At 46.1% G+C, this 20,989-nt stretch overlaps 1 protein-coding gene across 2 annotated transcripts in view; it reads left to right on the top strand.

The window, feature by feature from the left end:
• Dnaaf5 (dynein axonemal assembly factor 5) overlaps positions 1-20,989 on the top strand; it is a 54,193-nt gene that overhangs the window by 30,602 nt on the left and 2,602 nt on the right. For both annotated transcript variants that reach the window (XM_005339827.5, XM_040277353.2), the window contains 6 exons: positions 1,267-1,410; positions 2,702-2,870; positions 9,549-9,696; positions 13,195-13,345; positions 14,236-14,392; positions 16,843-17,034. In XM_005339827.5, the coding sequence (XP_005339884.2) occupies positions 1,267-1,410; positions 2,702-2,870; positions 9,549-9,696; positions 13,195-13,345; positions 14,236-14,392; positions 16,843-17,034 (961 nt within the window). The remainder of the gene's footprint in view (positions 1-1,266; positions 1,411-2,701; positions 2,871-9,548; positions 9,697-13,194; positions 13,346-14,235; positions 14,393-16,842; positions 17,035-20,989) is intronic.

The following is a 20,989-nucleotide window of genomic DNA, read 5'->3' on the forward strand; positions in this document are numbered from 1 at the left end:
TCAGATGATGCCCGCGGCCCTCTACCCACCTCTCATTTGGGTTTGTGGTGAGACCTCTCCACCAAAGCTGAGAGGATTGCACACCTTTTAAAAGTGCATTCCCTTTGATTTAGTTGAAAAATGATGGCTCCTTGGATTTATGTGTCAGGTCACCTAGACATTGGCCCATATCACATTGCAGTCTTAGAAATCAATCAATAAATCCAGGCCAAAAGAAATAGGGCTATGGGGAAAATCAGAAGTGGAATAAAAGCAGAAATCTGCAGCTGCTCTTGGGAGTAGGCAGACAGGTGCCCTGCAGATCAGGATGTCTGTGGGTCAGAGCAGAGTTGGGTGCAGGAGAATTTCTGCATGCACTGTGGCACTAGTGAGTGGGTCATGAAATTTTAGAACCCCTTCTGTTGTCTAGCCAAATAATTTTCATACTTTTTTGAGCTCATACCCCTTTAGTAAAAACAAAAATATTTAAGCATTTGCCTCAAATACACATACATTTTCTTCTAAAGCATATGTATAAATTAATGTATGTGACTACTAACCCAGTTCATTCTATCCTCTGTGAAGCATGCATAAGATAGTCATGTTACAGGGAAGTCATAGAAGTACACGTGAACAGAAGCCTAGGATTCTTGGCCCCTGCAGCACCTGGTGTCTTCACACGCTGCAACCCCTTTTGTCACTCCACCCACACTATGTAGTGGATGTGGCTGAAGCTGAGAAGGAAATGGTATAAACCATCCAGCCTTTAGTGCCCCTCTGCATCAGGAAGCACTTTTTAAAATAGATAATTTTGTTTCTGTTAAAACCTAGCCTTATGGAAATATTCAAAAATGCACAAAAGCAGGAAAAGTAGAGAAATACAACTCCATGTGCCACCTCCCACTTTGGTCACCAACTCTTTTGTGTTCTTTTACCTCCCTCTACATCTCTTTAAAAAAAAAAAAAAAAAGCCCTTGGGGAGAGCAGGGAGAGCTCTGAGTTATTTTAAAGTGAATGCAAAATACATGTCATTTCTCTTGTAAACATAGAATACATGTCACTGACGTTCATGAACTTCTAAAATGTAACTTAAAATACCACTAAGCATTTCACAGAGTGAGCTGAGCCCTTAGTTCTCAGCCTCTGTTCTCTCTCTGTGCTGTCTAAACTGGGCCCTTTTGTGGCTGATGTGGCAGGTGAGTCCTCTGGTTTTGCTGTGCACATGGGTCATGTGCTCTGGGGATGGCACGCGCGGGGCACTGAGTGCTGTCCTCTGGTCTCTTCCAGAGCCTCTACCTGGAGCACCTGCTGCTGTGTGTGCAAGCCCTGGTGTCTACATGTCAGGAGGACTGCAGTGCAGCCAGCCTACAGCTCATGGAGGTGCTGCTGACCATAATAGCTGTCTCAGGCGCCACTGGACTTGGAGATAAGGTGAGACTGATAGACCCCAACATACGCTGTAAAGGAAGTGTGATCATCTTCTCTGGGCCTCCTCTACATCTGGATGTCAGGTTTGGGGTGTGCCCTGTGAGCAAGACGAAGGAACGTGGGGCAGTTGGGATGAGTCATGCATGAGGTGGCCATGGGGGTGTCCCCTCTACCTGCAGAAGTATTTTAGCATCTAAAAGGGAAGCCCGTTAATCACAGAGCCTATGGCAAGGAAGGAACCTCAGATTTGCAGGTATCAGTGGGGTCTCAGGAGTGCACACATGCCTGTGTGGCTGCAAATCCAGAGGGAAGTGCGACGGCAGAGCACTAATGGCAGTTCCACTCTGCAAGATTATTTCTGTTCCACCGGCACTGTATTTATACCTAAAAGTCTCTCATCCACCAGTGCCCCTGGGCTCAAGGACCATTTGGGACCCAGGGTGTTGCTCCCTGGCTGGTGTTGAATGTGGTTCCTCTCCAGCACCATTTCTCAGCAACCCTGGGGCTGGTTCTCTCTGGGAGACTTAGGTGGCCTATGGGGCTTCTTCCAGAGGGAGCCTCACATTGAAGGGGATTGCTGCCCTTCTTTTCTTTTCTTGAGGCCTCTTTAAACTTTTTTTTATACCTTTGAAAATAGCCTTTGCAAAGGGCACGTGTCTTTGCAGTCAGCTTGTCACTAATGAGGCCATAAACACTAGCAAGGTAGTGCCTTGGAGCCACAGGAAGGAAGTTGAGCACCATGGGCTGGCAGGAGAGGCTGCTGGGCAGCTGCCACCAAGATCTGGAGGATTTCCTCATGTGTTTGAACCTGGGGAGGAAGGCTCAGGAGAATGAATGGGTGGCTGGCCAGCCTGACATTTAACCACTCTTGCCCTTGTCCCCTCCAGAGCCATTTGCATACCTGATTTTGCGTTGAGGTCTGAGGGCATGGGAGAGCTAAGTGAAGGAGGGCGAAAGGACAGTCTTTGGTGAAAATAGTCTCTAAACCACTTGAACCGGGCATAGTGGTACATGCAAGTCCCTGTCTCAAACTGAAAAAATGAAAAGGACTGGGAGTATAGCTCAGTGGTGGAGCACCCTGAGTTCAATCCCTAGTGCCGTAAAACTACTTGGCCCCATGTCCGTTCATGGCCAGTCCGTTCATGGCCAGTCCCTGCTCGCACCCGACATCAGAAGGTTCTTGAGCATTTGTGCCCTGGAGCTCTGTAACCTGGGTGCCACTAGCACTGAACTGTCATAAATGCATGTGTCTTAAAAATGAGAATCGTACTAACCTGTGACTTATATCCTCTAGGCCCAGGAGACTATGAATGCATTGGCCTCGGTGGAGAATGTCCCCAGCAGCCAGGACCTCTATCGCAAACACATGGGCCCCCTCCTGGAGCAGCTGACTGCTTCACACAGCGACTGGACAGTGCATTCTGTAGAGCTGCTGCAGTTCAGTGTGATCGTCACCCAGTCAGGTGAGCCCCACACGGTGCTGGCCCAACTCCCAGCTCAGTCCACAGCCACCTCTCTTCTCCACACACAAGGATGCAGATCACTGATCTGATCTGACTGGGGCATCTTAGAGAGTGACTAACAGTCACCTTACCTGTGGAGAGGAGCCTTGTGACAAGACCTCTCAGAGATGCCAAGGACCTGTTTGGGGTTTTATTTGTGGTGCTGGAGGTTGAACTCAGGCCTTGTACTTGCTACAAATGCTCTCACTGAGCCTCAGACCCAACCCAAAAAGCCTGTTTTGAAGTGTTGTAACTCTTCAGAGTCTGTCCCAGCACATAGTCTTTTTTTTCTCTCTCTCTCTTTATTTATAGTTATGCATAGTGGTTGGGTTCACCCAGAAAAACTCATACATGCATGGAAATCGATTTCAGTTCGGGATCCCCCCAACTCTTTTCCCTTCTGTCCTCCCTCCCCTCTCCCATTCCCTTCCTCTACTTGACTTCCTTTTGCTCATCTAGTAATTTATATTAGAGTGGAGCACAGGGGCACACGCCTGTAATCCCAGCAGCTCAGGAGGCTTAGACAGAGTATCACAATTTCAAAGCCAGCCTCAGCAATTTAGCAAGGCCCTAAGCAACTTAGAAAGACCCTGTCTTAAGTCTTTTTGATCAGTACTTTATATTATCTCTTTTTGATTGGTACTTTATATCATCTTTAGCTCCCCTTTCCTTTATTTTAATATAGCTTTCACATACAAGAGAAAACATCAACCTCTGAGTTTCTGAGTTTGGCTTATTTCACTTAGCATGGTATTATCCCCCATTTCCATCCTTTTACCATCAATTGCCATATTTTTGTTATTTTTTTGTGACTCAATAGAACTCCATTTTATGTATATACATGACAATTTCTTAATCCATTTATCTATTGACAGACATCTGGGTTGATTCCATAATGTAGCTATTGTGAATTGAGCTGCTATAAACACTGAGATAGCTGTATCGCGTAGTGTGCCAATTTTAGATGTTTGGGAAAATACCAAGTAGTGCAATGGCTACGTCATATGGTGGTTCCATCCCTAGTTTTTTGAGGAATCTCCATACTGCTTTCCAGAGTGGTTGTACTAATGTGCAGGCCCACCAACAATGTACAAGTGTTCCTTTCTCCCAGCTACCTTACCAGCACTTATTGTGGTTCGAATTCTTGAACATTGCCATTCTGACTGGAGTGAGATGAAGTCTTCGTGTAGTTTTGATTTGAATTTCCCTGATTGTTAGAGATGTTGAACATTTTGTCACATATTTGTTGGCCATTTGTTTCTTCTTTTGAGAAGTTTCTGTTTAGTTCTTTTCAGGCAAACATTTTTCATAAAATACTTTGGAAAAAAATACTTTGGAAATGGAATATTTGATGGCCTTTTATATAGCCTGTATATTTCAGATACATATGGGTTTTTTTGTTGTGCTCAGCACCTCCAGCCATGTTGGTGCTAAGAATGTAGTAAGGTGGCTTTGGCACTTGGAGGCCTCAGCTTTTCTGTATTCTCCCAGGGCCCCCAAACATGGGCTTTTTCTGAGAGGAACAGCAATGCTGCCTGACCCTTCCTTACAAGTGTGGAACACGCACCTCTGAGTGTTCATGAGGCCTCCATTAACAGAAGCTGCAGTGGTTCATTGCATATATCCTGCAATTTCCCAAGTTGTCAGACTTGTCCAGCAAGTCAGCCTTTTCTGGTCTATAGGCCCCCACTGTCCCTTTCCTTGCCACTCCTGTGGCTCCCCCAAGTGGTGCCACTTTGAAGTGTGCATGTTGCAATCACACCCTGGGTCTAGGGTGCCTAAGTCAGCCTATGACTTCTGTGCAGCATAGCAGTCAGTCACCATGGTTGGTCTTGGTGGCCAGTGCTCCAAGGCCTAGAAAGAAGTCCAGAATTATTCTTTGTCAGTTATGTGCAAAATTATCTCTAAGTAGAAAAGAAAGTAGAAAGAGTAGGGTTGTGACAGCATTGACACTCATGCCAGTCACTGCTCCAGTTGCTTCAAACATCAGCCTGTTGTGTTCTTGTCTCTGGAGAGGCACAGGGAACTCCGGTGACTGACCCAGAGTCCTAGCTGACAGACTGAGGTGTAAGCCTAGGCAGCATCCAGCCCCTCCCCACAGGCTGGGACCCCAGAGGCCTTGTCTATGTAATTTCATGTTTTGCTGACTATCACCCAAAAGGATCTCACATATCAGATTACTCCAGGATGCAGAGATCGGAATGCTAGGTGAGCACACCCTCAGAGACAGGCCTTACCAGCAGTTAGCAGGAAAGCCAGGACCTGAGGCTATTTCCTTTGGTTCTGTTTCCATTTGAAAATATTTCTTATGGTGTTGGCATAACTAATTGACAACTTGCAAAATAAATTTGAGTGTACATCTCATATCATAACACCAAAAGACAGGACATTAGCAATATGTTAAGCCCCAAATCACCATTGAAACTGATTCAGTGATCCCAGCTGTATTTTTCTGAGTCTCTGCTGTGCATTTGTGTGTGCATTTGTCCAGAGTTATTCTGTGTCAGTTATGTGCTGGTAGAGCACATTATTATATTATATTTATATTATATTTGTATAATATATTATTATATTATATACCAGTATATTATTATACTGGTAGAGTGACTCTGAACCATGTACAGCCAGAGGAATGAAAAGTTGTGTTTCATTTGTATACTATATGTCAAAATGCATTCTACTGTAAAATAAATTAATTTGATTTTTTTAAGTATTTATTTTTTAGGTTTTTTTTTTTTTAGGTGGACACACTATCTTTATTTTATTTTTATGTGGTGTTGAGGATCAAACCCAGCATCCCACACATGCCAGGCGAGCGCGCTACTGCTTGAGCCACATCCCCAGCCCAAATTAATTGATTTTTAAAAATAAAAAAATCAATAACAAAAAGAACAAAAAAAAAATCTCAAAATAGGATATATTTCCAACACAGTATCTAGGCAGTATGGATTATTTTTGCATTCTTCTCTGTTTTTTTTCCAAGTTTTCTATGATGAGCATATACTACTGTAATGAATAGAGAAAGCAAAAGGATTAGAATAGTTTTTTAAATATGAGAGATTTTTTTGTAGTCTGGGTGTGGTGGCACATGCCTATAATTCCAGTTACTCAGGAGGCTGAGGCAGGAGGATTGTAAGTTCAAGGCCAGCCTCAGAAAATTAGAGAAGCCCTAAGCAACTTAGTGAGACTCTCTCTAAAAAGAAAAGGGGGCTGGTAAATGGTAAAGCACCACTAGATTCAATCCCTAGTATCTATCTATCAATCAATCAATAAGAGAGATGTAAAATTTTTTCTTAGTTATAAAAGTCCTATGAGAGGGGCTAGGGCTGTAGCTCGGTGGTAGAGCACTTGCCTAACACGTGTGAGGCACTGGCTTCGATCCTTACCACTGCATAAAAAAATAAATAAAAATAAAGGCATGCTGTCCATCTACAACTACAATTTTTTTAAGAGAGAGAATTTTTTAATATTTATTTTTTAGTTTTTGGTGGACACAATATCTTTATTTTATTTTTGTGTGGTGCTGAGGATCAAACCCAGCGCCCCACGCGTGCCAGGTGAGTGCGTTACCGCTTGAGCCACATCCCCAGCCCACAACTACAATTTTTTTTAAAGAAAAAGAATCATTTTTTTTAAAAGTCCTATGAGAGGACAGCTTTTTAATTATAAAACATTTAAAACTTCCAGAAAGTGAGGCTATGAAGAAAAGAAATAGGTACAACTGTGCCTTTATATGAAGCCAAATAAAAGGGGAGGTGTCACAGTGAACTCCAGCATCAGGCCTATGTGGTGTGGGATTCACAGGAGTTGAGGACAGCACAGACCCATGCTGCAGGCAGGACTTTGCAGCCGTGGGAGAGCGTTGGTGTGTGGCCAGAGCAGAGAGTTGTCAGTGTTCCTGGTAATAAAGAAATACAAGTTGCAAATCCATCTATCGAATTTGACCAAAAATAACAAGGCTGTCCCCGTGTCATCAGCTCAGTGCCTGGGATGTGGCAGGCAGTGGAGCAGGCAGTCCTTATGAAGGGCAGCTGGGGCAATGAGGGTATCCACGCTGGCTCAGCAGGCACATTGGGAGAATTGATCCGAACTGTGGAAAGAGCTTTGTACCCAAAATACTCAACAGGGCATGAAGTGCTAGTAGAATTGGAAGTGATCCAAATACCTAGCATGAAGTTGAAAGTATAAGGTTATTTCCCCAGGAGAAGAGCCTGGCCACCATCAGAGCCCCATGGAGCAGGGCAGTGTGACAGGAGGAGAGGGGAGGACAAGGGCAGCAGTGCGTCCCTGGCAAGGGGAGCGATCACCAGCAAGGCAAGGGTCCTAAGGCCCTTTCTGCCTTTGGGTTTTGTCCCTTTTAACATTCTTAATACCCAAGGAACTTGCTCACAAGTACCACCTGAGCCGCAGCCCTGGGGTATCATCCTGGGGGGCCAGTGGCCATTCTCCCCATACTCCAGCCACCATGCCAGGACCCAGGGACATTATGCTCACTTTGTATTTAGGCCAGCAAAAGTAGTTTGTTTCCAGTTAAGATCAGAAAGGCAGAAATGGTGTCATCTTACGGCAGGAAGGCCCTTCACCTAGGTCCCAGGAGAGTCTGCCTGAGTAAATGCTCAAACAGGAGACGACACCTGCCCCAACCCCGCATCAGCCCCCCCAGGGTGGGAATGAGGACCCAGGTAAACTTCATGATCCCCTAGTGGCCTCCAGTTCTGCCAGGTCTAGTCACACGTAGAGGGTCGGTGGGTAGACTGTTCTTTCAGACTGGCCTCTGTCCGGAGCCTTCCCGCCACACCCCCACCACCCGCTGAGCTTCAAGCTTTTGGACTGCCCTGTACTGGCAGGAGGTGTGTGTGCTTGAGACACAGTGCAGCCACTGGGATCTGTCCCATTGTGATTTTTTGAGATTTATACAAGAACGATCAAGGGGGACTCTTAGGGTCTGTGCTAAGGCCCTGTCCTCTCTGTCACACCATCAGGGGCTGTGATGATATCAGATAGCACTGCACAAATGTTTTCATACATCATACAGAGAGCAGAACAGACCCAGGAGTCCAGGGATGTGTCCAAGGATCAACAGCCAGAGGTATAGGGTCAGGCTCAGCTTCACACCCCTCACCCCGGTCGCCAAGAATCCTGGACTTACTGTCTGTTGAACACTTGTCGCTGGGCCTTCCATCTGAAAAGGCAGTTCCCAAACAGCAGTGTCAGCTCCCCTGACTTAAAAGGCCATGGCCAGTGCTGCTGTGGCAACTGTCTATCAGTGGCTGTCGTGCAGTTTCCGTGTCCTAAGGAAAGAGTGAGACTGTGCTGGAAACAGTCTAGCCTCTGCTCCCTTGCACACTGACCCGGAAGGCAGACCCACAGATGGCAGAAGCGTTTTTGTGTAAGTTGTGCGTTTAATACCCTTTATCCAAACACTTTCTGATTCACACAATGCCAGCCATGTTCCGGAGTGGCACCCCAGAAGCTCCACTGCTACGTGGATGCTCAGCCCCTGTGGATGCTGGCTCTGTAGGTCCACACCTGCCATTGCAAAAGTTGACATTCTCTTCCCAAGGTCAAGTCTAGCATAGTGTTGTGTGAGTATCAAGGGCTCTTCACTGGGTGCTTAAATTCACCCATCTTTATACCTAAATAAGGACAGATACCTGCATTTTTTAGGATTTTTTTTCCCTCTTTATTTTTTTAGTATGTGTTTGACCCAGACTTTAGATATAAATAAGAATTTGTTGGGTCTCAATTTGTAAAGAATAGCTGGTAAAATGCTCAAGTTAAAACTGTTTGCAAGAGGGAGGCCAGAGGCATCCATTGAGCCTTACACTTTCCTTTATGCATCTTGTCTCTCTACTTTTTGTGAATAGAACTTCGGTCTTGGGAGATTGGTATTTACCCTGAATGTTCTCTCTCCTTCTCTCATCCAAACATTTTGATACATTTATCACTTGTTCAGAGTTGACAGAGTCTGAGCAATCCTCTGGCCCTCACCCATGCTGTGCTGAGCAAACCCCTGGTGCCTATGTGTACTTTGGGGATCCCACTCCTTAATACAGCAATTCTTTTATCCAACATCTTGGTAGTATTGGTACATGGCTTCTGGGGATGAATGAGCCCTCTGCACCCGGCTTCCCTGTTTCCATCTCGCAGGCTTAGACAGCGCTGGGATTTGAGATGCTGAATCATAAAAGAGCAAAAGTTTAAGTCACTTGGCTTGTTCTCTGATTTATCATAGATTTAGCAAAAAACATGTTGAAGAGAATATAGGCTCGAGAAACTTGTATTCGTTCTAAACTATGAAGTCCTATTTGTTGGCACAGGACAGTGAAGAATTTTCTGGGAGGCCCATGTTTACATCAGTCAGTATGACAGCAGAGATTGTTTCTTTGGGGCTATAATTCAGTGAGCTTTCAGATCAAATGCCAACCTATATGTGAAGTCTCCTCGTGGTATGGGAAGAATGCATATATGGGTATACATGTACTTAATGATTCTGGTCTATCTTTCTTTTTCTTGTGATGTGAGCCACAGCAGGCCTTTCCCAAGCTCACGTGCTCCTGGGTCTCTTTCCTTCTCAGCCAGGCCCCCCATCACAGGGATGGCTACAGCTTGCCACCACCCCGTCTGTCTGTCTTACAGGCCCTGCTGTTGGAGAAGCGCTGCAACACGTGGTCCCCACCCTACGGGCCTGTCTGCAACCTGCCAAAGACCCACACATGCGCCTGAAGCTCTTCTCTGTCCTCTCCTCAGTGCTGCTAAGACCCAAGGACACCATTGACTCACAGGGGTAGGTTGGTTCCAAGTCGGTGCAGAGCCCAGCTAGGACCCATCTCCACACTACAGGGCAGTGCTCCCCTTGAGGTCTAAGGTGGGAGCTTGAAGCCACCCCTGAGCTTCTTGGTGACCTGAGGCCCTGGGTTTCTCCTCACTGGGTAAACAACAAGATCGGGACAGTAGTGCACAGCAGAGAAACACTGAGACACTAAATCAAAGTGGTTTTAGTGTGGTCATTAAAATTCCATTGAATGAAAAAGTTTTAGGGAACATTAACTATTAATGGCTTATATATTAGCTGTTCTCCATTTTAAAAGCTTTTTGGTACCTTTCAAACCTAACAAAGAACTGATTGAATCACCGTCGATGGTTAGAGTTAGACATAGTCTCCCGTTATCTAAAGAACTTTTAGGTAAGCATTAAAACAGAAAGGGCCTCTACTCTTACGGCTTTGAAGTAAGAAAAGGGCAGACAAAGACCATGGAGAAGGAGAACCAGTATCTGGAGGAGGAGCACTTCAGATCCCAAGGTCACTCTGAAGAGGGGAGACCTGGGGATGAGGCCAGCCACTCCCTGCTGCTTGTCCTCCTTTGTAAGTCAGAGAGTGTCCACAGTCACACTGGGCACCACCCTAGTTGACCAGGAGCAGGTAGGAGAGGCGGTGGGGCCTGTGCGCCTGGGTCTCACAGATGGAGACCTGAGTGTTTTGGCTATTAATACCTGACTTCTCCCCTGCCAGGGAACAAGCCAGTCTATGCAGAGTGTAGCCACAACTGTAAAGTTTCCTATGGAAATAGTTTAGTCATTCACACTTCTCCTTGATTGCAACCCTAATCTCCTCTCTGCTATTGGGCCTCTAGCCAGCCGTCAGGAAATTTTGTTTCCTGCTTGTCTGCAAAAACCTCAGGGCTAGAAGGGTCCATAAAATGGCATTAATGAGCTCCTTGGCAGCCAGCCACAAGCAGGCAGACACACACATGGTTGACCGGGAGGCAGCACAGCCATGAGGACTGGCCAGGCCGTGGCCTCTCCGCACTCCACCGTTTATCTAGAAGAACAGCAAACACTCTTCCATGAGCACAGCTAAGCCCATGAGCCCAGCATTCCAGACATGCACTAAGGGCTCTTCATGGAAGGAGATTGGCATCAGGAGAACAAATTATTCAAAGTACAGTTCTGGTGAAGGAAAGATTAAAACATGATGTCATTTGCTTTTTACCTGGGGATCTTAACGTGATAGAACATGTTTAGTTGACATGACTGGACTGCGGGGAGGAGCCACTGCTGGCTGTGGCCCATGCAGAGTAGGGTCGCTGTCAGCAACTTCCCAGCACCTCGGAGAACAGATAGCAGCACCTGAAGGTGACCGGGAGGTTCAGGTTCAGGACACGCATGGACTCTTAAAGGGCTCCCAGGGCCTTCTTATATCTACCAGAAACCCCAAAGCGACAGTGAGAGACGTCTGGGCAGGACTGCCTCGTGTCCAGGAATGCTATCTTTGGGTGTATCTAGAGAGCAGGTCCCTTTCCAGAGTAGGATGCATACCAGCCGCCAGCCCAGCATACTCGTCCTATGCAGGCCCCTGGCTCCTGTGGCTGGCAGGCTCCCTGCAGGCCTGGTTGTGACAGGGCCTTCCCTCCTAGAGTGGCCTGTGGACCTGCCAAAGGATGCTTGTCTTCACTCCTGTTTGCCTCCTCCTCACAGCTTCCTACTCTTGCCAGAGCATCTGAGAGATGTGGGGAGGAGCTGGTGCAGGAACATGTCCCGGGCTGCCACCATTCACTCCGGTCCTCTGGGTTGTGAACTGGGAACATTTTGCCAACCTGAGAGTAAAAGATTTACTTAAAAATTGCTGCCAGGGGGTTGGGGATGTGGCTCAAGCGGTAGTTTGCTCGCCTGGCATGCACGGGGCACTGGGTTTGATCCTCAGCACCACATACAAATAAAATAAAGATGTTGTATCCACTGAAAACTAAAAAATAAATATTAAAAAAAAAATTGCTGCCAGGGAAGGTGATGTGTGTGATCTTTTGGGCCTTGTCCCATTCCATTAGGCCTCTTGGCAGAGCAGGGTCCTCTGTTTTGAAGGGACCTTTCGGATGTGTCACTCGGACATGTCTTAATGATAGCAGGGCCCGGCGTGCATCTTTACAGTACTCCTATTTCAAAGGAATTTGTCGTTTTCTTACTCCCTTTGTTTTAATGGTACCTATGGCAGGGTCTCCTGGAACCATGTGACTACAGCCATCCTGAGGGCCATGGTCCAGCCAACACTCAGTACTCACCCTCACCTTTAAGCCCACAACTTTTTAACCTTTTTTTTTTTTTTTTTAAAGAGAGAGAGAGAGAATTTTTTAATATTTATTTTTTAGTTTTCGGTGGATACAACATCTTTGTTTGTATGTGGTGCCGAGGATCGAACCCGGGCCACACGCATGCCAGCGAGCGCGCTACCGCTTGAGCCACATCCCCAGCCCCAAGCCCACAACTTTTTGAGGTCACTTTTACCTGAACCATCTCAGAAACAGGTGCAGGGCGCTTGGTCATTCCAAGAAGTCCTCTTATGAATCACTGCAGGACATGATGGCTCTGTGCTTAAAAATTAAAACACATGGATACAGACATACAGCTGCATCCTCCTCCAGGTTTGCTTGTCCACCTCTCTCCCGGCCCTAAAGCCCTGCTGGGGGCAAGCACCTGGAGCCTTCAAAAGAGAGGGCCACGCATGTGGGGTGGTCTCTCACTGGCACAGCTGGTACTGGAGACAGGACCTGTCAGGAGGGACCTGCAGGTGCAGGAACCAGCAGGATATGTGAGGCTTCTGCCATTCTATCAGGGCACTCAGGCATGCAAATGCAGAGCTACAGAGCTGAGGTGAAAGTGCACAGTCTGGGTTCTGTATTGTTTGTCCTGACAGCTCAGGGAGCTAGTTGGCCACCAGTAGAATGAAGCCGCCCTGGCTCTTGGCAGGAGCTTCTTCCCTCCCTGAAGCCTGGCGGCCCCACAGCTGCTGCCCTTGCTGAGGTGGAGTGTTGCATGGTCGAAGGAACCCATTGGCCAGTTTCCACAAAGTGAACACAGATGGATGTGAGTCTGCTGGGCCAGGGAGCCACTGTGGCAGGGGTCAAGGTAGTTCAGGCCTTTTCCATGAAGCCACTGGAGCTGCAGCCCCTGGTTTTAAAGAGACTGAAACACATCCTCAGGCTGTAGAGTTCCCCCGAAAACCAGGACCTACCACTGGTCCAAGAAGAGGCCACCAGAGTCCTTGGAAGAGCAGCCCTGCCATGCCCACTGTGATTCTCCCTGGTGGCTGGGCAGCAGCTCCCTCTTCCACTGGAGAAGCAGCCTAGCCCTCGGCCACCTCCTTCCCAGGAATGGAAGTTCTCCTGTGGGTGTCACTTCCAGTGCTTCCTGTTTGGCTCTTTGAGCCCAGTGCATTTCCCAAATTAAAGTGCTTTCTTTGGCGAGGATCCATCTGCCTCCCTCACCCACCTTCGTGCTTTGGCTCCAGGCAGTTCCACGGCTACCTGGAGATGGTGCTGAAGGACATCCTGGCTCCCAATCTGCAGTGGAGAGCAGGGAGAACAGCTGCAGCCATTCGTACAGCTGCCGTGTCCTGTCTGTGGGCGCTCACCAGCAGCGATATCCTGTCAGCCACACAGGTAGGGACAGCCTGACGTGTCTGGGTATGAGAAGGAAACCTGCAGCAGGAAACCTGGGGCCTCACTTGGGGATGCATGGGGCCAGCGCAGTGCTTTTCTTACAAGGAGTGAGAGAATGCACAGAGGGCTGTACCTGGGGGCTGGCGGGTTGGGGCCACAGGCTTTGTGCCCTCCAGTAACCTGGGGGCCTGGCAAGGATTTGGTCTCCTCCTCTTGGTTTATTTATTGAATATCCTTTACAAGACTAAGAATTTAACAGCAGGGTCCCTGAATGGGGACAGACCTCAGGCTTTCTGCTCTGCTTGTTAGCATGTCCAACTTGTGCAGGGATCGGCAAGCTAGAAAACCTTGGCTTCCTGCCAGGCCTTGTGAATGTCTTATCCTCCTCAAGGCCTTTGGGCTGGGCACCCATAGTATGCGAGCGCCCCCTCCTGGCACATGGGAGGACTGTCACTCAAGCTAATGCTCTAGATGCTGCTGGACCTGCACAGCACTGGGTAGTAGGATTTAGGACTTGCTAAAAGTCAGCTGACCACATTAAAATAAAAAATGTTGGCCTGGGGTTGTGGCTCAGTGGTAGAGTGCTCACCTAACATGCATGAGACACTGGGTTCAATGCTCAGCACCATATAAATTATAAAAATTTTAAAAAAAGATATTGCATCTACCTAAAACTAAAAAAATAGTTAAAAAAATAAAATAAAAAATAAAAAATGTTTAAGTTGTGCAAGTTTTAAAATAAGTCTACTTCCAAGTAGAACTTTCAAAACAGCCCTTCAGACTGTACGACGTCTGTGATTTGGGAACTGCTCTACGGGCAGGGGCGCCAAGTAGTGTTCTGATGGGCAGGACACCTTCCCGGCGTCCCCTCACACCCTGGCCGGTTGCAGATGCAGGAAGTGCGGGAAGCAGTGATGCCACAGGTGTTGGCCACCCTGGAGGAGGACACCCAGACCACCCGGCTTATTTCCTGCCGTGTCCTGAACACATTTTTAAAGACAGCTGGTGACACAATGGATCCAGATAAACTCATCAAGATTTATCCAGGTAGGACACTGTCCATCAAAGCATGTTGTTTTTCCATTTGTCGGCAAAATTCTGTCAAGCACTCTTTGTCTTCTGGCTGAGTTGGTTCTACAAGTCAGATCCAGCAATGATAGATATAAAACACCCAGTGAGTAGAACATGGAGAAGGTGGACATTTCTGGACCAGAGTGAGGGCGGGGAGGACAAAACTCCATGTCCACCGCAGCAAGGGTACATGACCACAAGGGTAGCAGGGACCCCTGCTCCAGCGGGTGCTGTGGCCAGGCCCTCACTGTGAAAATAAAATCCAGGACAGCTTCCTTCACAATACACTGGAGACGTGCCCCTATGCTGAAGCCAGACCTGTGCAGCAGACAGGGACAGAACAGACATCCCAGACTGAGACAAATGCAGGAGGGGTGGGAGCCAGGTGGTCAGTTAGGAGCCACCAAGAAAAGGATGTGCTGAACCAAACCAGGAACTCAGAAGGAAATTTAGTGGCTCTGGGGGAGCTTGTAAATACATACAGTGGCAGAAGAACAGGGAAGGCCCGCACCAGAGCGAGGGCAGTTGTAGATCCAACTCAGCCAGAATGTGGGCCTGCCTCACATTCTCTCTTTAGAAGCTAAGAGAGGACCATCCATTAAAAACACCAGGGAAAACAGAAGGCAAGCAGGAATAAAGAGCAGCCAGATGATATGAAAAGAACCAGTAGGGGCTGGGGTGGGGCTCAGTGGGAGAGCACTGCATATCTGTTGTTGCTTATTTCTTAAAATGGGAGCACCCACACACTTAATTTCCGAAAGATCATCTTCAAAGACTTTTGTAAATGAAAATAAGTTCTGGAATATAAAGCTCGGTGTGTTGAAGGCATGGAAGAGAAGGTGAGGTGTGGCCTGAGAGGAGTTGGGAGGCACCTGGGAGAGACAGGAGTGCGCAGCCCTCTGCAGACTCTCAGTCCCGCTGCAGGACAGACACTTGTGCCTCCTGAAGAAATCTAAAGTCCAGAGCCTTCTCACCTCTTCTCTCAGCTTTGCTTTTTATAAGTTTTTGTTTTATTTTTGTTGGAACAGACGTTTTGTTCCCACCTACAGTCTTTAGGATTCTATTTTGGGGCAGGCTTGTCCAGTGTGACTTGCTAACTGCCCAGGTCAGTCTGGTGGCTGTTTGCTTTTAAAAAGAAAAGCTAGGAGGAGACTGCACATGTTGGAGTTTGTCCTGCAGTTTACAGCAGAGGTGTGGTTATTTTCATGACAAAAGAATTCAGAAGGTTCCTGTACCTCTTAGTGCCCTTCTGTGCTCTTAAGGTGATGTGTTGAAAGAACTGTTGCCTACTTGCCCAGAGTCAGAGGGACACCTTGACCCACTGTAATGAAAGGGAATAGCAGGACCAGCCCTGACAGGAGGCATCAATTCCATCAGTTACATTGCAGCTGTGACAGAAGTGAACTTGCAGGCAGCCTCTTCTCTCCGCAGCTACAGAGTTTACATGAGGAAGCACCAACCCCATGGGATCTGGACTTGGCCCAGGCACTCATAGACCTAGAGGAGTGTGCCTTTGCACTTGACTCTGTGCCCTGGCTGCCAGCACACATCCTGACTCTCACTTGATTCCTCATCCTGAGAAGGCAGGATGATGTGCTTGCCTCACAGCATGTGTGGACATCATGCTGCGTGCCTGGGGCAGTTTCCTCCCCTGTGCTAGTCCTAGATGTGCAGATGTGCATCTTCTGCACAGTTTACAGCAGATGCCCAGCACCTGTGGGAGCACATAGGTGTCTCTCAAGAGGAAGTCAGAGGCCCCTCTTTGTGGGACACCCTGAACTTTGGGTATTTTCCATGCCTTCCATGCAGGAGAGAAGACACATTCAACCCGGGTGCCTCTCCCACCAGCACCTTCTCTTCCTACCCATACCAATCTTTCAGATGCCAAAGGTTTTCTTAAGATTATGGGGAAAAGTATAGATGTGGTTAAAAATCTTACTCTCTTACTTTGAAAGTTTCACCCATCAGGAAAGATTGTTCTGTTTTGGTGGGCAGAGTGGCCTGGTCACAGTGGCCAGTAGAAACAAACTCAGAGCCATCACTGTCACTGCCTCGACCCTATCCAGAGGCGACAGTGGTGAGAGGAAGAGTCAGCAACCCACCCGCTGCCAGCTGCTGGCTGGGAAAGATGGGCAGCCAGCCTGGGAGGCCTGTATGTGATCAACATCTTGGAGCCTCTGGGCACAGCGGCTGGGCAGGATGGAGCTGCCGAGCCTGCAGGCAGGTGTTAGAAGACAGTACAACCTAGGCCCAGGCCAGCACAGAGTGCCTCGGCTTCAGAGCTTGAATGCCTGGTGTCTCCCACTAGGTATGGGTTCGTGGAACAACAAGTGCCTCCAGTTTGTGGGTTAAATATTATTAATGGATCTTTGCACCCAAAGTATCAGCCTGCACCCTCTCACTCCTGTCCGGGCCGCTCCTCCTAGAGCTCTTGAAGCGCCTGGATGACGTGTCTAATGAAGTGAGGCTGACAGCGGCCTCCACCTTGGTCACCTGGCTGCAGTGCGTCCAGAGCTCCGAGGGGAGAGCCTACTATCAGAGCAGCATTCAGTACCTGTACCGGGAGCTCCTCGTGCACCTGGATGACCCCGAGCGCACCATCCAGGACGCAGTCTTAGGTAAGCTAATGGCCCTGTGCCTGCACATACCAGGGGTAGCAGCTGCACTCAGGAGACTGTGGCCGTCCCACCCAGCTTTGTCTCTGTGATTTTAGTGCTGATACCATCGTAGGAATTAAAGTTGAGAAAATGGTTTCCCCCTTTTTTTGTTGGTGCATTGTAATAGTGCATACGGATGGGATTTGTTGTTACAAATTTGTACACTCGCACAGTACACAAGATGACCACGTAATCCAGCCAACATCATCCCCAGCATTCCTTCTGCCCTCCCCACCTCTTTTTTTTTTTTTTTTTTTTTTTTTTAAAGAGAAAGTGGGAGAGGGGGACAGAGAGAGAGAGAGAATTTTAACATTTATTTATTTTTTCTTAGGTCTCGGCGGACACATCTTTGTTGGTATGTGGTGCTGCTGAGGATCGAACCCGGGCCGCACGCATGCTAGGCGAGCGCGCTACCGCTTGAGCCACATCCCAGCCCCCCCCTCCCCACCTCTTACCCCTTGGTCCCTCTCCTCTGCTGGTCTTCCTTTGATTTTCATGAACTCTGCCCCCACCTTTCTTTTCCTTTTTCTTGTCTAGTTTTCACATAGGAGAGAAAACATATGACCCTTGACCTAAGGTTGACTTACTTCATATAACATAATGGTCTCTAGTTACATCTATTTTCTTGCAAATTATATAATTTCATTTTTCTTTATGCCTGAATAAAACTCTGTTGTGTAGGGGCTGGGGATATGGCTCAAGCGGTAGCGTGCTCGCCTAGCGTGCGTGAGACCCGGGTTTGATCCTCAGCACCACATACCAACAAAGATGTTGTGTCCGCCGAAAACTAAGAAAAAATAAATAAATATTAAAATTCTCTCTCTCTCTCTCTGTCCCCCCCTCTCTCTCACTCTCTCTTTAAAAAAAAAAAAAGACAAAACAAGGAAGCAGGATTAGATTACAATGCCTACAATCTACCTAGAACACACAAGACACTACATACTCAATACACATTTGCTAAAGGAAACTTTAAATCTTGAGTAACAGGCATAGAGCCAATAATAAAACATATATTAAAAAAAAAACCTCTGTTGTGTATATATACCACATTTTCTTCATCCATTCATCTGTTGATGGACTTCTAGGCTGGTTCCTTAGTTTGGCTACTATGAATTATTGCTGCTATAAACATGAGTATGTATGTATCACTGTAGTGTGATGATCTTTAATTCTTTAGGATAAATACCAAGACATGGGTTTAGCTGGGTCATATGATGGTTCCATACCTGTCCTTTTGAGGAGCCTCCATACTGATTTCCATAATGGTTGTACTAATTTATAATCCCACCAACAATATAAAAGTATTCTTTGGGGTTGGGGTTGTGGCTCAATTGCCTAGCACATGTGAAGCACTAGATTCAATCCTTAGCACCACATAAAAATTAATAAAGGTATTGTGTCCATCTACAGTTAAAAAATTAAAAATTGAGAAATTTAAAAAGTGTTCCTTTCTCTCCACATTCTTTCCAACATTTATTATTGTTTATATTCTTGATAACTGCCATTCTGGCGTGTGAGATGAAATTTCAGTGTAGTTTTGATTTGCATTTTGCTAATTGCTAATGATGTTGAACTTTTTTTCATATATTTGTTGACCCTTGTATTTCTTCTTTTAAAAAGTGTCTGTTTAATTTGTTTGCCTATTTTATTAATTTGGTTATTTGATTTTTGGTGTAAAGGGTTTTTTTTTGGGGGGGGGTTGGGGTTTTTTGGAGTTCTTTATATATTTTAGATACGATTCTCTGTGAGAAGAATAGCTGGCAAAGATTTTCTCCCATTCTGTGAGTTCTCCTTTTACATTCCTAATTGCTTCTTTGCTGTGCAAAAGCTTTGTCCTTTAATGTCATCCCATTTATTAACTCTCGGCACTATATCCTGAGCTTTGTGGGTCGTATCGAGAAAGTCATTGCCTGTGCCTATATGCTGGAGTGTTGACCCTATGTTTTCTTCTAGTTTCTAATCTAATTCTAAGATCTCTGATTTGTTTTGAGTTGATTTTTGTGCAGAGTGAGAGGTAAGGGTCTAGTTTCTTTCTTCTACATTTGGATAACCAGTTGTCCCAGCACCATTTGTTTTTAAAAGGCTGTCTTTTCTCCAGGGTATGTTTTTGGCACCTTTGTCAAGAATTGGATGAGTGTGAATGTGTGGGTGTGTCTCTGTCTTGGATTCTGTCCCACTGTACAGGGTAGAACATGTCTGTTTCTCTGTTGGTACAGTGCCATTTTTGTCACTCTAACTCTGCAGTGTAACTTGAAGTCGGGCATCGTGATGCCTCCAGCACTGCCTTTTTTGGCTTAATCGCTTTGGCTATCTGGGTTTTATTCTTCCAAATGAATTTTAGGACTGTTTCTTCTAGTTCTGTGAAGCATGTCATTGATATTTTGATGGGGACTACATTGAATCTGTGTATTGCTTTTAGTAGTATGGTCATTTTAGTAATATGAATTCTGCCTGTCCATGAACATGAGAGGCCTTTCCATCTTCTGAGGTCTTCTTCAATTTCTCTCTTCAGTGTTCTTTAGTTTTCAGTTATAGAGAAGTCTGTAGTAATAGAGAAGTCTTTCACCTCCTTGGTTAGATTTATTCCTAGGTGTTTTATTTTTTTGAGGCTATTGTGAATGGAATTGTTTTCCTGATTTCTTTCTCAGAAGATTTGTTATTGGTATATAGGAAAGCAGTTGATTTTCGTATGTTGATGTTGTAACCTGTTACTTTGTAAATTTGTTTATTAGCTCCGACGTCTTTTGGTGAAGTTCTTTAGATCTTCTAGGTACAGAATCATACCATCTTCAAACAGTGATGACATGACTTTTTCCTTTCCTATTCCTATCGCTTTTATTTTCTTTGGTTGCCTAATTGTTCTGGCTAGAGTTTCTGGCAGTGTTAAACAGGAGTGGTGACAGTGGACATTCTTGTCTTGTACCAGATTTTAAAAGAAATGCTTCCTATTTTTCTGTGACATTTGCTTTGGGTTTTTCCTAGATTGCTTTATGATATTGAGATAGGTTCTGTCTGATCCCAGTTTCTTCAGTTTTTTAATCATGAATGGGTACTGAATTATATCAAAGGCCTTCAATAATGAGGAAGTAAAAGTTGAGAAATTTTTTAGTAATTGTTAATTCGTTTAAAATAACAGTAACTGAGAGTGGTGACGCATGCCTATGATCCCAGTAACTCTGAAGGCTAAGGCAGAAGGATCATAAGTTCAAGGCCCTCTGGACAACTTAGCCAGACCCTGTCTCAAAATTTAAAAAAACAAACAAAAAAAAATTTAAAAAGGGCTGGGGATTAGCTCATTGGTAGGACACCCCCAGGGTCAATCCCTGATACTAAAAAAAATAATAAAAGCTAACATAACAATAGACCCATTATGTAACAACACAAATAACTTGTGTTTTGGGAAACATATTTTCTAAAACAAAACAGCAGAAGAGTGGTGGAGCTCTTACATTTTGCAACTCTCTCTAACATCCAGCTTGATGAGAGGTGACTAGATTGTCACATCTGCCGCTGCATCCAGTCCTGTGGGGCCTGTAGTTCTTTGGTTGAAACTGAGAAAAGATGTGTCCCCACCTCCACCTCACATTCAACTGGAGTAGCAAAGGGCATTTTTTTTCTTTTATTTATTTATTTGTATGTGGTGCTGAGGATCAAACCCAGGGCCTCACACATGCGAGGCAAGCGTTCTACCACTGAGCCACAACCCCAGTCCACAAAGGGTATTTTTAAAGCCTTTTCAGATAATTGTGGGTCCTCCCCTCTGGTACCATATAGTACCAGTGGTACCAATGGAGAGACACTAGTTCCTGAGATTCTTTACCCAGCAAATGGACGACACCTCAGGAACCTCGTACTCCCCCGCATTACAGTCCATCAGTCCATCTTGCATTTGAACGATGGCAACATTGCTTTTGTG

This window comes from Ictidomys tridecemlineatus, chromosome 10, assembly GCF_052094955.1.
Source record: "Ictidomys tridecemlineatus isolate mIctTri1 chromosome 10, mIctTri1.hap1, whole genome shotgun sequence".
NCBI classification, from domain to species: domain Eukaryota; kingdom Metazoa; phylum Chordata; class Mammalia; order Rodentia; family Sciuridae; genus Ictidomys; species Ictidomys tridecemlineatus.